This window comes from Carettochelys insculpta, chromosome 4, assembly GCF_033958435.1.
Source record: "Carettochelys insculpta isolate YL-2023 chromosome 4, ASM3395843v1, whole genome shotgun sequence".
Taxonomy (NCBI): domain Eukaryota; kingdom Metazoa; phylum Chordata; order Testudines; family Carettochelyidae; genus Carettochelys; species Carettochelys insculpta.
Window position 1 is genome coordinate 112,587,990 of NC_134140.1, and position 14,517 is coordinate 112,602,506.

General features: G+C 40.1%; 1 protein-coding gene across 1 annotated transcript in view; it reads right to left on the reverse strand.

Moving 5' to 3' along the window:
• The window catches only part of NFKB1 (nuclear factor kappa B subunit 1), a 97,072-nt gene that overhangs the window by 58,900 nt on the left and 23,655 nt on the right, over positions 1-14,517 (reverse strand). The window contains exons 2-3 of the mRNA XM_074993503.1: positions 7,914-8,028; positions 5,850-5,934 (exon numbers count right to left, since the gene is read on the reverse strand). Coding sequence (XP_074849604.1) covers positions 5,850-5,934; positions 7,914-7,958 — 130 coding nt within the window. The 5' untranslated portion in view covers positions 7,959-8,028. The remainder of the gene's footprint in view (positions 1-5,849; positions 5,935-7,913; positions 8,029-14,517) is intronic.

Below are 14,517 nucleotides of genomic sequence, written 5' to 3' on the forward strand. Positions count from 1 at the left end.
CTGTCAAAGTGCTTCATTTGGAAGACTAGCAGGGAAGCATCTCAGGCCTGTTGGAGGATCAGTTTCTTAGATGGAGTGACAGACACACGTGCAAACAAAAAGAACAACATAGGATTTCCCAAAGCACTCTACGTTGGCTTAATTCTGCCCTGACTGAAATATGTTGTAAAAAAAACAAAACATACAAATCAAAAAACAAAAACAAAACCAAGGAGATTTCAATCAGAGCTGAATTGAACCAATCATGGACACTTTTGAAAATCCCATTACAAAACTGCAAGTAATCTCAACTGAGTGTTAATTCCTGTTTTCAATGGCTAAAATAGAGTCCCAATCTCACAATACTAAATTAAAATGTTGCTTAAGAGCAGACACATAGAAATGATAACACCATAGTCCAAAGAACAAAAGGATTTGCTATGGAGACTCTACTCCAGAAGTTGAATGACTATGAATAAGCCTGTGTCTACACTCCGAGATAAATTCAAATTTATTAATATTGATTTTGTAATTCTGGACTTTATAAGTTCTAATTTGACCACCCTCAGTTCCCACATGCTCCTCACAAAATCAACTCATTGCTGCCACACTATATTGGCAAACATCAACTGCTGCAGTAGTGCATTGTGGGAACCTATCCCACACTTCCCTCATCCCTGCAGCATTCCGGGTATGCTCACTGGTCTTGGACATCATCTTCTCACATTGCTTTTTCTTCATTCCCCTCCACTGCTAAGTGAACATCCATTTTTCTCGTTGAAAGGGAGGAAAAGTAGGGCATCCACACAGACGGCAAAAAATGTCTACAAAAATGTCTTTCTTCTGTAGCTGAATTCTCAACTGGCCATCCACTGAGTGTCCCCCCTTCCATGATTGCATCTGATCCCTGAAAATAATACAGGAACCTTGACTGTATTCTCAAAGTTAGAAGAAAGAGGATAGAAAAGTCTAGGAAAAAAGATTTTTGATTCTATTGAAACTAATACCAGGACCCCAAAAAGCATGAAGAAGAAGATAGGAGAGTTTTTCAGAAAAGAGAGGGGCTGATTGAGCACTATAAGGCTTCTGTGCAATGAGTGGTCTCAACTGGCCATTCACTGAGTGTCCCACCTCCCATCATTACGTGTGATCCCTGAAAATAATACAGTGGCCCAGACTGTATTCTAAATTTAGAAGAAAGAGGATAGAAAAGTCTAGGAAAAAAAAGAGTTTTTGACTTTCGCCTACACTACACAGATATTACTAACACAGGTGATGTCAGTGAAATACCATGCACCGAACTTATACTACAAACAGGAATCTCAACTAGACACCCCAAGCACCGTGTTTCTCAGGGGTTTAAAGCATGAAGACAGACAGCAGATATTAGCAAAAAGATTTTTGTAACCGAAATATAAAACCAGACGGTGTCTGCAATGAACAGCAAGCTTCTGAAAATATTTTTGGTTGGGTGTTGGGGGGGTGCTGTGGTCTGCGGCCGCTAAAGTAGCTGGAATGGACCGCCCGGGTATCTTAGCCTCTTGGGGAGACTTCCCCCAGGTAGGAGCAAGCCACGCTGTGGGCATGTGGGGGTTCAGTGGGGAGCCAACTGACGTGGTCCTTCCTGAGTATCTTAGCCAACGGGGGAGATTTCCCAACAGTGGCAGCAAGCCCCCAAATATCTTACCTGTTGGGGGAGACTTCCCCACGGTGGCTGCAAGTCCCTGAAGATCTTTCCCGCCCTTGGAGCCCTAAACACGTGCAATCTATGACATGGTGCTGCCTGGCAGCACGGTCAGCACCCAACAGCAGGCACATCCTTTTATTGGGCTGGGGGCTACCCACGTGATGTGGCACAGCACAGGGAAGACCCAGACTGCCTGGCGCCTGTGTGGGGAGGGGAAGGGGTTCACGCACAAATGTAAACTGCTGAGAAGAAGTTTCTCAGCCTCTTATGCAAACACGATCCCCACAACCGCCTTATTGCCACATGGTGTGGCAGAGCAGCGGCTGGCACCAGGCAGCACAAAAAAAAAATATACCAAGTGTACAGTGAGAAACACAAATTCTCTGCAGGGATTATTCATAATGGGGACATGTGCTCACAGCACTTACAGCAAAGAAAGAAAGACATTTCTCGGGCTCTCATGTTAACATGAGCCCACAGCCAAAGGCTTGCTGTTCCCATTTGGAAATTCACTGTCTTCCTGTTACCAGAGAGCAGCGGCCAGAGAGGAGCAGTGTTAGGCATTGTGGGTTACACATGGGACACCTCTGGAGGCTAATAAATTCGATTTTAAGACATGGTGCTTCCACACTGGCCTTTCATTGAACTTCTGAATTTGAGCTTGACACTATACCTGTCAGGTAACTATCAAAACAAAAAAGCAGTGAAGTAGCACTTTTAAAGACTAACAAAATAATTTATTAGGTGAGCTTTAGTGGCACAGATCATAGCCATACCAGAACAGACTCAATATTTAAGGTACAGAGAACCAAAAATAGTAATCAAGGTGGACAAATCAGGAAAAAAAAATTATTAAGGTGAGCAAATCAGAAAGTAGAGGGGCTGGGGGGGGGCGGGGCAGGAGGAATCAAGAGCGTTTTAGACAACAGAGTTAATGGGCACAAAACAGATATAAAAACACTCCATACCCACAAACCTGTTAGTCAACATTTTAATGGAATGGGCCATTTTGTTAATGGCTTAAAAGTCTGCGTCTTACCGAAGAGGAATTTTCACAACATTCTTGAAAGAGAGGCTGCTGAACTCTCTTTTATATTTAAATTCGACACATTAACATGTGGTTTGAACCAGGATGGGAATTTTCTGGGTCATTATAGGGGCTTGTTTGCATACTTGGCTTAATCTAATTCTTGATTCCTCCTGCCCCGCCCCCCCCCGCCCCAGCCCCTCTACTTTCTGATCCTTGATAATTTTTTTTCTGATTTGTCCACCTTGATTACCATTTTTAGTTCTCTGTACCTTAAATATTGAGTCTGTTCTGGTCTGGCTATGGTCTGAAGAAGTGGATCTGTCCCACAAAAGCTCACCTAATAAAGTATTTTGTTAGTCTTTAAAGTGCTACTTTACTGCTTTTTTGTTTTGATAGTATATAGACTAGCACGGCTTTCTCTCTGTTACCCGTCAGGTAACTGCGATTTTGTAATCTCAATATCAGGGCTCCCTAAATTGAGCTAAAGGCATTTACAGTGAAGACAGCCAATGGTAATATCGAGCTAACTGCCTTAAATTCAAATTTATCTTGTAGTGTACCCGCAGCCAAAGTCAGTGGAAACTATGGGTGATCAGCTCTTCTGAAATTCCATTATAATATTTACTTAGGTGAGTACCCAAGCAGTCCCCAAACATACTCAGTAAATTTGTCAATAATCTTCCAGTAATACATAGCACAAAGAAAAATACGGAAAGAGGATGAGAAAGTCACCAAATAATCAGGTCAGCAGTTAGGAGAGGAAAAATTGTATTTTAACATGTGTTAGCTTGTGCAGTTTGAACACCAGCCCCCTTGTGATTTTAAAAAAAAATAACTTTTCTGTGCCTGAAATATTTGTTTTAGCTCAATCTGTATGGACTGAGATTGGCTGCTTCAGAAGTGAAGGTGGTAAATTTAAAAAAAAAACAAAAACCTACATGCAGTGGGAAACATATCACTGCAGGAAGACCCAGAAGCATGTGCAACACTGATAATTTCAAAATTAAGACCTGGTACTCAGAACTGTTCCACATTAATAACCAGATGCCTCCCAGCTAGACTTAGGGAAGTGTATGTGTATGGCGCAGGGAGGGAAGGAAGGCAAATAACCAGGGGTCTATTCTACACTAAGCCTCTAAGGGCTGCAGTTAAATCTTAGACATTAAAGCAGTCTCTGTTAAAACAAACAAACAAACAAAACTTTGGTTCATCAATTGATGGCAAAAATTTTTACTGAATATTTGCAAATTAGCATATTTGTTGCTCAGAGCCATACTTTCTCTTGAAACAATATCACTTTGCACCAGAAGCAATTTCTGAACTTATTATATTCACTCATCCTATAAAAATATACAGCAACTTACAATAAGTCATATTATTAAACCGACAACAAATACCTAACCTCTGCTGTATTCTCATTCTTTTAAGGTGAATTTTACCTCTGTGCAGAGAAGCATCACTTGAGCCCTTAAAATTAAGTTTAAATGGGATTTAGACAGCCCTGTGCTCAAGGATGGATTTTACTCTTATGCCCTTTGTTGGATGCATTTGCAAATTTGACAGCAACAAACTGCACTTTTGTTTTCTGTGTTACAGAGCAACCTGTGATGCATAAAATACCAGACATACCCTGATAAAATGTGGACTGAAATGGATCACCAGAAAAATAATGGCAGCATGCAAGCTGCAATGGAGAATCAGCAACAAAGGCATTAGCAACAGGTCAGAGAAAAAATTCTAACAAGATTATTGATAAATAAGGATTCAGAGTTCTTTTCTCCTCCAACACTATTAATCCAATAGATTAGACAGGGGAGACTCAGGACTCTATCAAATGAATAATAGTATTGACAACGACATTTGAAAAAGCCTCCAACAACAAATTACCAGCTAATATTAATCAACATATGTTTATTCTTTTCCTGATTTCTGCCAAAAGATTTCAGCATGGTAAACAATTGATCTGAATACTGACTTAAAATAGTCTTTTTTTTTCCAGAGGTTGCGGGGCGGGGGACATGCGGGGGTGCAAAACCAGAATTTGGCTCTACATTTTCAATATTGTATCGACATTCAGGAAACTGTTAGGTGCTTTTAATATCAACACGATACTTTACAGGAAATACAGACGTCACCGAGAAGGAAAACAGATTCAAATGATACAGGAAGCTGAATATACTGTAGGTTTCATTAGTAAGAACAGTATACCCTTAAAAAGACTAGAAGTAAAACATAGCACTAGATAGCATGCAAAAATGTACATTACGCTGTCCAGGTGTAACACACACACCTATGTGTAAGTTAACTATCCCAAGTAGGGGTACCTAAACCACAGAGAAAGAATAAGTATCCTCTACAGCACAAGCTGAGAGGCAGCTGGCCTTTAGCTCAGGCTGTAGAGGTGCCTGCACTAAGCTTCCCAGGTTGAAGATTGCCTTTGGGCAGTTACACAGGCACTTCAGCAACTGGAGGCATCGAACAATGCTACTGTCCCTTCAAAAATACAACACATCATTTATTGATGTTTGGTCAATCAGAACATTTAAGTGACTAAAACATTCAGTTTCTATTTTAGGCATAGACATATCCTTGGTAGTTGAACAGTCACAGATTCTTCTCACAAGTGAGGTTTGGTTCGGTGAACTCTCGTAGGGAGTAGTTGGCAACCTTCAGCCTGTGGGCCACACGTGGCTCATCAGGGTAAACCACTGGGTGACAGCCAAGACAGTGTTTACCTTTCGTCCACAGGTACGGCCACCCACAGCTCCCATTGGCTGTGATTCAGCTGCATGAAGGGGCACAAACCACAGGGATTTCCTGGCTGCTGGCTCCCACAGGATCCACTGGCCAAGAATAGTGAACCGCTGCCACTGGGAGCTGCGGGTGGCCATACCTGCCGACACAAGGTAAACAAACTCTCTGGTGGCCCCTTAGTGGCTTATCTTGACAAGCCATGTGCCGTCTGTGAGCTGCTGGTTGCCCACCACTACTTAAAAGTGTTTTAAAAACTGGTATTTTAATAATAACATGAGAAAGTAAGGTTAAAAAATTAAAGGTGTTTCATAATACAGCATAATACACACACACACACACACACAGAGGAAGAAACAACAGGTAGATAAATCACCATGACCAAATAGCAATGGCTCTCACCTGTTCGTAGTGCTAACTCTGAGGTAATGAAGCCTGTATTATTAAATAGTGCATTCACTCCCAAGAACTGATCCATTGCAAACATCTGTATTGAAACAAAGTTCATGATTATTAACACAGAAAACAACTTTTACACTCATATAGTATCCTTCAACAAAGGATTTCAAAGCTCTTTGAAATTATTAATTAGAGTCCCCAGTGTACATCTGAGATAGGAATAAGGATCCACACCTGCTTCACAAGTAGGCTAAACCAAAGATCAAAGAGTTTAAAAGACCCGGCCACACCAACACACTGGCTATGTCTACACTTGCGGGGGCGTGGTAATCAGCCTGAGTGGAGAATACTAATGAACTGCTGTGATGAATATGCAGCACTTCATCAGGCTAATTCTCCCCGTGGCAACTTCCAAGTGTCAAACTTGGAAGTGCTGGCATGCCATGTAGCTACTGGCACTTCAAAGTGCCCACACTACTTTGAACTGCTTTTACTTCCCCAAAATTTTGGAAGTAAAGGCACTTTGAAGTAGCATGGGCACTTCAGAGTGCCCACAGATACACAGCATGCCAGCACCTTGAAATTTGACACTTCGAAGTTGCCACAGGGAGAATTAGCCTAATGAAGTGCTGCATATTCATCACAGCACTTCACTGGTATTCTCCACTCAGGCTGATTACCATGTATACATAGCCATTTTGTGGCATCTCCTGTGGACTTGGTCGTGTAGACAAGGCTCAGAACTTTCACCAGTGTAACCTGTAGCTCTGAGGCAAGCATGGAAAGGGGTTGCAGAGCAGTGCAACATGTTACTGTGCATGGACCACAGGACAAATTACTCAGAAGTGCTTGGAAGTTGACCTCTTTTGAAAATCTGGCCCCAACAGTGGCCTCTGAGAGCTTAAAAATCTATCCCCAGGTGACTTGTCCAAGACCATACCGAGAGTCAGTGGCCCAGCAAGAGTTCCAATTCCCAATCCCCTGATTTAACAATGATTTAACCACAGTCTTCATTTAAAACATATTTGCACAGGACACATCTTGTTACAATGACAGAAACAGCTTTGTTGGGTTCAACAAAAAAGTTCTCATTGAATACTAAAAAATACAGTTAAGACAGCCTTTCTGATCTACTGCAAATAGTACCACATCTCAGTTTTCAAATAGGAGGAGAAGCACAAAACAAAAAAGTCTCTAGACATAAAAATGAGGAACATAACCTCTTGGAAATCAAGAAATTTGCTTCAAGGGGTATTTAATATGACAGAAAAGACAATCTTCCTGAACTGAATGATGTGGCACTTGTTATTGGGACAGCAATTAACATATGAGCAGCCAGTCCTATTGTACTTTCATCACAGTTCATCTACCAGTCTCGATCAACTTGTTGGACTGACTCTGCCAGTACAGTGGAATGAGGATTTCACATTTCTTTTTTATACACTCTGAGGAAAGTTAGTCCTATTCTCATTGTAACCAACCATCGGGATTATATTGCAAAGTTTGAGAATATTTAACATTACTCTTAAATCCCTGGAGTCAGGTGAATAGGTAGGACGATGCACTTTTATTTTTAAAAAGTATGTTTCTAAATGTCATGGCTCAGGAGACAGTCTTAAAAATATAATCCCAGAAGACTTTTGGAGTTCTGGAGTCTCACTGAAATGGCTGTGAATGAAAGAACACTGCAGCCAATATCATATCAACAATCCTCAGAGAAGTACAAAAAGGAGCATTTTTATTTCTTATCTTAACTTTGTTCAGTCATAGCCATCACTGACTTAAATGCAGTGTAAGTTTGGATCATGCAGCTAGGAAATAAAAACAAATGTAAGAAATTCTTTTAAAGTCACATTTACATAGGTGTCAAAGTGAGCCCTATGGTAAGAGAAATTTACGTTTTACTGATACTGGTTTCTTAATGAGACATATTTTTTCCCTTTGATGTTGTCAGACTATGGAAAGTTTAGATACTATGGGAATGGGCACATCACAAACAACTAAGATAGCCAGACAGAATATGCTTATGGCCCCTTGAGTGCCTATGAACTATGTGTTAATACTTACTTGATGATCAGATCCTCCCATGATAAAGGAATCGTCTTCCGCCATTTTAAGAGCTGAATGAAGATGATTGTTCACTGACTGAGGTATATTTTTCAGTATGAGATAATAATAATACCTGTACCAAAATAACATTAGCACACTTTAAAATGAAAAATAATATACTTTCATTATTAAAGCTATTACATCCTCTCTCTTTACTACCCTATTGTAACATTAATATCATCCACTGTCCTAAAATTGCTCAGCACTTCCAAACAGTCGGACTCAGAACACAGATAAGGTTTCCCCTTTCAACTCCTATTGAATTGAAAATCCCAAACAAAGTATGAGGCTCAAAATTCATCTCTCCTAATGCCATTAAAACTAATAATAAATTTTGTCTCTGTTTTCACAAGGATGGATAAAAATAATTTTTTTATTGAAATTGGATTTTTAATAATAGTTTTTATTGATTAATTTAAATTATATGATCTTCTTTTTTAAAATAAACATGTTTGAAATGAAATCTGAATTATATGTATAATACATTAAGACCCAAATCTATTATAATTAAAATATTTAAGTAAAACTTAGATATCCTCTTTTGTTTTTAATTACACTCCAATTACTACCCTAATAAAACTCAATTAATTTTTTGCACATGATTTGCATTATCTAGTAAATAAGCAATTATCACAATTTTCTAACATACTAAAATGTACTATTAAGAAGAATAAAAATATGAAGTTATATAATTGGTTAAATAAATGTATGTAGATATCATGTACCCTTCTACATAGGAAAAAGATGCATCAGATTATGGTAAGTGTTCTATTTAATCGTAAATCAACATGATTTAATGGTTATGTCAACTAATAAGAATGCCTCTTTCTTTAGAAAAGTAACTGAAGTTCAAACGGAAAAGATGATTAAAATCACTGAGCTAAATCAAGGCATTCTGTTTGGTGATTTAAATCTTGTATTCTGCTTGTATTCTGAATATTCTAGGCTTTTGGCAATTTGAGCAAAGCTATTAGCACTTATTAAGCAATAACAAACACATATCACACATTTAGAGAACGTCTTTTCCAAAGATCTCAAATTTTTTACAAACATGCATGAATCAAGAATCACAGAAATTTTGCACAGTATTACTGAGGGTCAGAGAAGGCACAGTTCAAGGCTGACTAATTCTGGCTGCCTCTGATTCTGGATGCTCAATGTCAGACATCTGTGGCCAGCCTGTCACTTGTGCTGAGTACTCAAAATTGCAAGTATAGCTAATAAAGGCTGCATATGCTTAGCAATTCTAACAATTAGCTTTCCATGTCTTAATGGGAGTGCTCCCCAAAAGAGAGGCATTAGTGGACTCTCTGGTAATTTAGGTCTAAGTGATTTTTGCAGGACCAGAGCACAAATCTGGCTCCTAGTTCTCTAGTCTAATTGTAACAAAAGACCACTTTTTAATTTTACATTTTGTTAAATGTTGTTAAATTTCCTTTATAATGTTAAAATATTTTTTAAAAAACCCTCTCCCGGAATGTATGAGTAGACTGCAAATGCATGTTGTAAATAAAGGGCGATAACTTTTCAATGACAGGCAGGAGTCTGTGGCTTTCATCCTTCATCACAAAGATTATTAACAATATTTTCCAATGAGCTAAAAACCAATTATGAAAATTTATTGTCAAGCAAAAATGTGGGAAATGAATAAGAATCTGACTGGAAAAATGAGTCACCAAGTGACCTTTACATGACTAGAGAATTAGGCATTGAAAAGAAAAATTTGGAGCATCCACCTACATTTTTGGGGCAGAAACTAAACCTGGTGTATTGACAGGATCCAAAGGAGATGTGGCCCAACGTTCCAGCACCATTGGAAAAGGGAGAGAAAGTCAAAAAGGGAAAAATAGAAGACTTCTTTGGGAAAACGGGAGGAGAAAAAAGATCTCAGCACAATAAGTACAAACCTGCTTTTCCCCTAACTTCAACTGTGAAGAGAGGTTTTTTTTTTTTTTGTTTGTTTTTAAATAGAAGTGGAGCTAATACTTACTTACAGTATTGGTCATAATTCAGGCATAAGGGTCTGATGATAGAGGGGCTTTTTGCTGGCAGGAGCAGATCCACACGGCCTCTTTACTGCTGGCACACCCCTCTGCTGAGACTGAGCACTCGTGCAGCTACATTAAGGAGCTGCAGAACCATGCTAATGAGTGGCCATTAGCAATTTCGAGGCTGCTCATTAGCATGGATCTGCTGGGAAAGCCACACCATACAGACCCAGCCAAAAATAGACTGAAAGAGTAAGCCACTCTGTCAAAAGAGAGCAGTCAGACTGTCCTGCCCTGTCTTGATAGAACATCTGACCAGAAGCTCTGCAAACAGGGCTGCCTGGGGAACCAGAAAACCTCTCTGTTGACAGAAGTGTCTACACAGGCACTTTGTTAACAAAACATTGTCAACAGAGGTGTTAGACCTGATCAGGGAGAGGTAATGCCACTGGCTGAACAGCTGAGTTTTGTCGACAAACTCTCAACAGAGCACTTCAACCGTGCAGACGCTTGGCAAGTTTTGTCAAGAAAAGCTCATTTTTGTTGGCAGAAGCTACCCATGCAGATGTGGCCCTATACAATTATTTATGCCACAAACTGGCTCACTACCAATGCCAAATTCCATTGCCACAAATGGAAGGAAAATTGTTTCTGAGTCTAAATCCATTTTCCTCCATTTAGCCCACTAATATTTAATTCAATCTAATTATTATTTTATGAGTTTTCTAAGCAAAGCAATGATTGAAAAGCCCTTAAAGGACAAACTAAATAGAAATGATGGGATAGGGAGAGGGAAACATTTTGAATGCTAGAACATTAACCTCCCTCTCCTCTGAATGATGTTTGCTAGTCAATTGTGAAGGTCGTGTGAAGTCTCTGGGTCCTGTTGGACTCATCACTACTGTGAAACATGTACACAGAAACAGCAGAAAGAACTACAGTGTCTCCTTCCAACTAGAAGCTAACTAGGCAATCTGTTAGCACACAGTACTTCTACAGCAGTACTGCAAATAGGTGATTGAGCCCACTCCTGCTGGAGAATGATTACGGCTATGATTTAGTCAAGCGTATTTTTAGTAAAAGTCATGAACAGGTCATTGGCAATAAGCAAAAATTCACAACCCATGATCTGTCCATGACTTATAACCCTAACTAAATCTTGGTGGTGGCGGCGGGAGGTGGCGGGCACTTCTTGAGAATGCATCTGGGAGGCCTTTGCTGGCAGGGAGATAATGGCTTGGGCAGACCCAGGGTCAGCCCACCTTTCTAGCTGCTGCAGAAGTCACAGAGGTTGTAGGAAGGCACAGAATCCATGACTTCTGTTACACACATGGAGCCCTATTTATGATGCATAAGCTCCATACATTTATAATCTGCAGATTTGATTACTGTATCATTCACTACCTGGGGCTGACAAAGGGCATATGTAAGCTCCAGGTGGCTCAACGCAAAGCAGCTTGTATCTGTTGCCAACAGAAGCTGGTCCAATAAAATAAAATTACCTTATTCACTCAGGCTGTGTCTACACTAGCCCCCTTCTTCGAAGGTAGCATGGTAATCAGCCTGAGCAGAGAATACTAATGAAGTGCTGCGACGAGTATGCAGCACCTCTTTAGCCTAATTCTCCCCGTAGCAACTTTGAAGTTGCAAACTTTGAAGCGCTGGCATGCCGTGTAATCGTGGGCACTTTGAAGTACCCACACAACTTCGAAGTTCCCTTACTCCCTGAATCGTACGTACAATTTATTATAATTAAATATTTAAATAAAACTTAAATATGTTCTTTTGTTTTTAATTACATTCCAGTTACTACCCTAATACAACTTAATGCAAATCAAGTGAGAAAAGTTAATTATCTAGTAAATAAACAGTTATTTACCATTTTTCATTTTGGGAGCAAGGGCACTTCGAAGTTGCACGGGTAGACAGCCTTATTCTCACAAAAGAACTTCATGAGGGAAACAAGCTTTTTCACATTTCTTTTTCTGATACATGATAATGCATGCAGAATCTGTAGTTAGAATGTTTATCAGACATTACTCATAAAACAAATGTAGGGGCAATATATAACATTTTCCATGTGTCTACCATTTATTGTGCTTTGCTATTAAAAATTAAACAGTGGTCCTAAAATGATGCACTGGATAACTTTATTATTAGAACTGAAGTGTAGCTATTTGGATCCTGACATACTACCAGGAAGACAAGGAATTTCAAAAAATACAGACTTTTCTTAACAAGAACTAACACAAACATTGTAGCTCTATATATAGAGGCATCGTGGTCATTAGCAGGCATCAAACACAAGTATTTTGGCACCAAAAACACAGGCACCTCTCACTCAAACTCTTTTGTACTCAATAGCAGTAAAAGGCAACAGTGATCTCTCCATACACGCAGTGTGTTACTTACACAATCTGCCTTTAGCATGCAAACATTCAGCTTTGTGCATGTAACTAGGTTGGGTGCTTTTTTCAGGGATTACATAAAAATTCACCCCTTCGGAAGTCTTAAAAAATCCCCTCCAAATGACTAATGTATTCAGTTCCAAACTAAAAGTACTTAATCCATTTTCAAAGTAAAGCAAGTAGAAAACGCCTTTTGAACAATTCCCCAGCACACAAATTTTTTGTTTTGAATACATAAATTCTAACCTATCTTGAAGGATTTCTATATAATTAGGAATGGGAGTAAAGCCCTGAAATATCAATCACATCACCCAAACTGGGAAACTTTTTGAGCATAATAATTTCCCATGGATTCTTACACTGCCCTCCTTACTGTGGTATCTGAGCACCACGTGTATATTAAGTGAGATGACTAATATTTTTCATGCGTGATTCATTGATTCTCTCAACTTCTAACAAGAAAGAAACCTATACGCTCAGTATAGTGTTTTGTTTAGGAAATTTGCTTGCAAATGTTTATGTACCTATGTTTTTATGTTAAAGAAACCCAGTCACAGACTTGTCTCTTGAAGGTAGTGTGGGAGACGGTGAAGTTTGTAATGGTTCTTAGTTCCTGTGGGACAGTTTCACAGTTTATGACTGCTATCCAAGAGAGCTCTCTTTGCTGCACATACAAGCCTTAACTCTGTAGTAGAAAACTTCAGTACGCTTGAACAGGAGAGTTATCAATCAGAAGACCACATCCTGGAGCTTCAGATGATATTTTGGGTTTCCTGACTCCAGGCCATTGACTGCCTTGAGGATAAGGACTGAAATTCGGAACTTGACTCAATGGTCTATATGAAACCAGTATAGAAAGCAGATGGATGTGAAAGACAGATGTCCAGTGAAAGGCAAAGGCTGCCTTTACACTACTAGATAAATTCGAATTTAAGGCAGTTAGCTCGATATTAACACGTGACTGTATTCATTGTAAATGCCATTAGCTTGGTTTTGGGAGCACTAATATCGAGATTACGATATTGCTGTTACCTGACAGGTCAGCTTGAATTCAGAAGTTCGATTAAAGGCCAGCGTGGAAGCGCCACATTTTAAAAATTGAATTTATTAGCCTCCAGAGGTGTCCTTCATGTAACCCACAATGCCCCTCAGTGTTCTACTCTGGCTGCTGCTCTCCAGATATGCTGGAATTAGGTAAGAGGAAGACCATGAATTTCCAAGTGGGAGCAGCTAACCTGTGGCTGTGGGCTCATGTTCGTATAACAGCCTGAGAAATGTCTTTCCTTCTTTGCTATTAGCACTGTGAGCACATCTGCCCATTACAAATAGCCCCTGCAGGGAGTTCGTGGTTTTGTCTCCAAACTTTTTTTTTTTTCCTGTTTCTGCCTGGCACCTACTGCTGTCCCGCCACACCATGCGGCAACTAGGCTGTTGTGGGGGTTGTTCTTACATAAGACGATGAGATACTTCTTCTCCGTGATTTACATTTGTGCGTGAATCCCCTTCCCTCCCCCACAGGCAACATGCGGTCAGGGTCCTTCCCGTGCTCAGCCACATCATGCGGGTAGCCCCTGACTCAATAAAAGCATGTGCCTGCTGTTCAGAGCTGACCATGCTGCCAGGCAGCACCATGTCCTGGCCTGAGCCCATTTAAGGCTCCAAGGGTGGGAAAGATATACAGGGGCTTGCAGCTGCTGGGGGGAAGTCTCCCCTGGTGGCTAAGATACTTAGGTACTTGCTGCCATTGGGAGGAAGTCTTCCCCAGAGGCTAAAACACTTGAAGACGTGCAGCTACCGGGAAGAAGTCTACCCCGACAACTCGGATATTTGTGGACTTGCAACCACTGGAAAGATGATGTCCAAGACCAGCAAGCATAGCCAACATGCTACAGGGATGAGGGATGTGTGGGATAGGTTCCCACAATGCACTATTGCAAAAGTTGATGTTTGCCAATTGAGTGTGACAGCAATAAATTGACTTTGTGAGGAGCACGTGAGGAGGTGAGGATGGTCAAATTCAAACTTACAAATTCCAGAATTACAAAATTGATATTAATAAATTCTATTTTATCTCATAGTGCAGATGCAGCCAAACACTACACAATTTAAGCTCTTGCAATCTGGGGAGAATCATACTGGGTTATTCCACGTAGGGAGTTGAAGTTC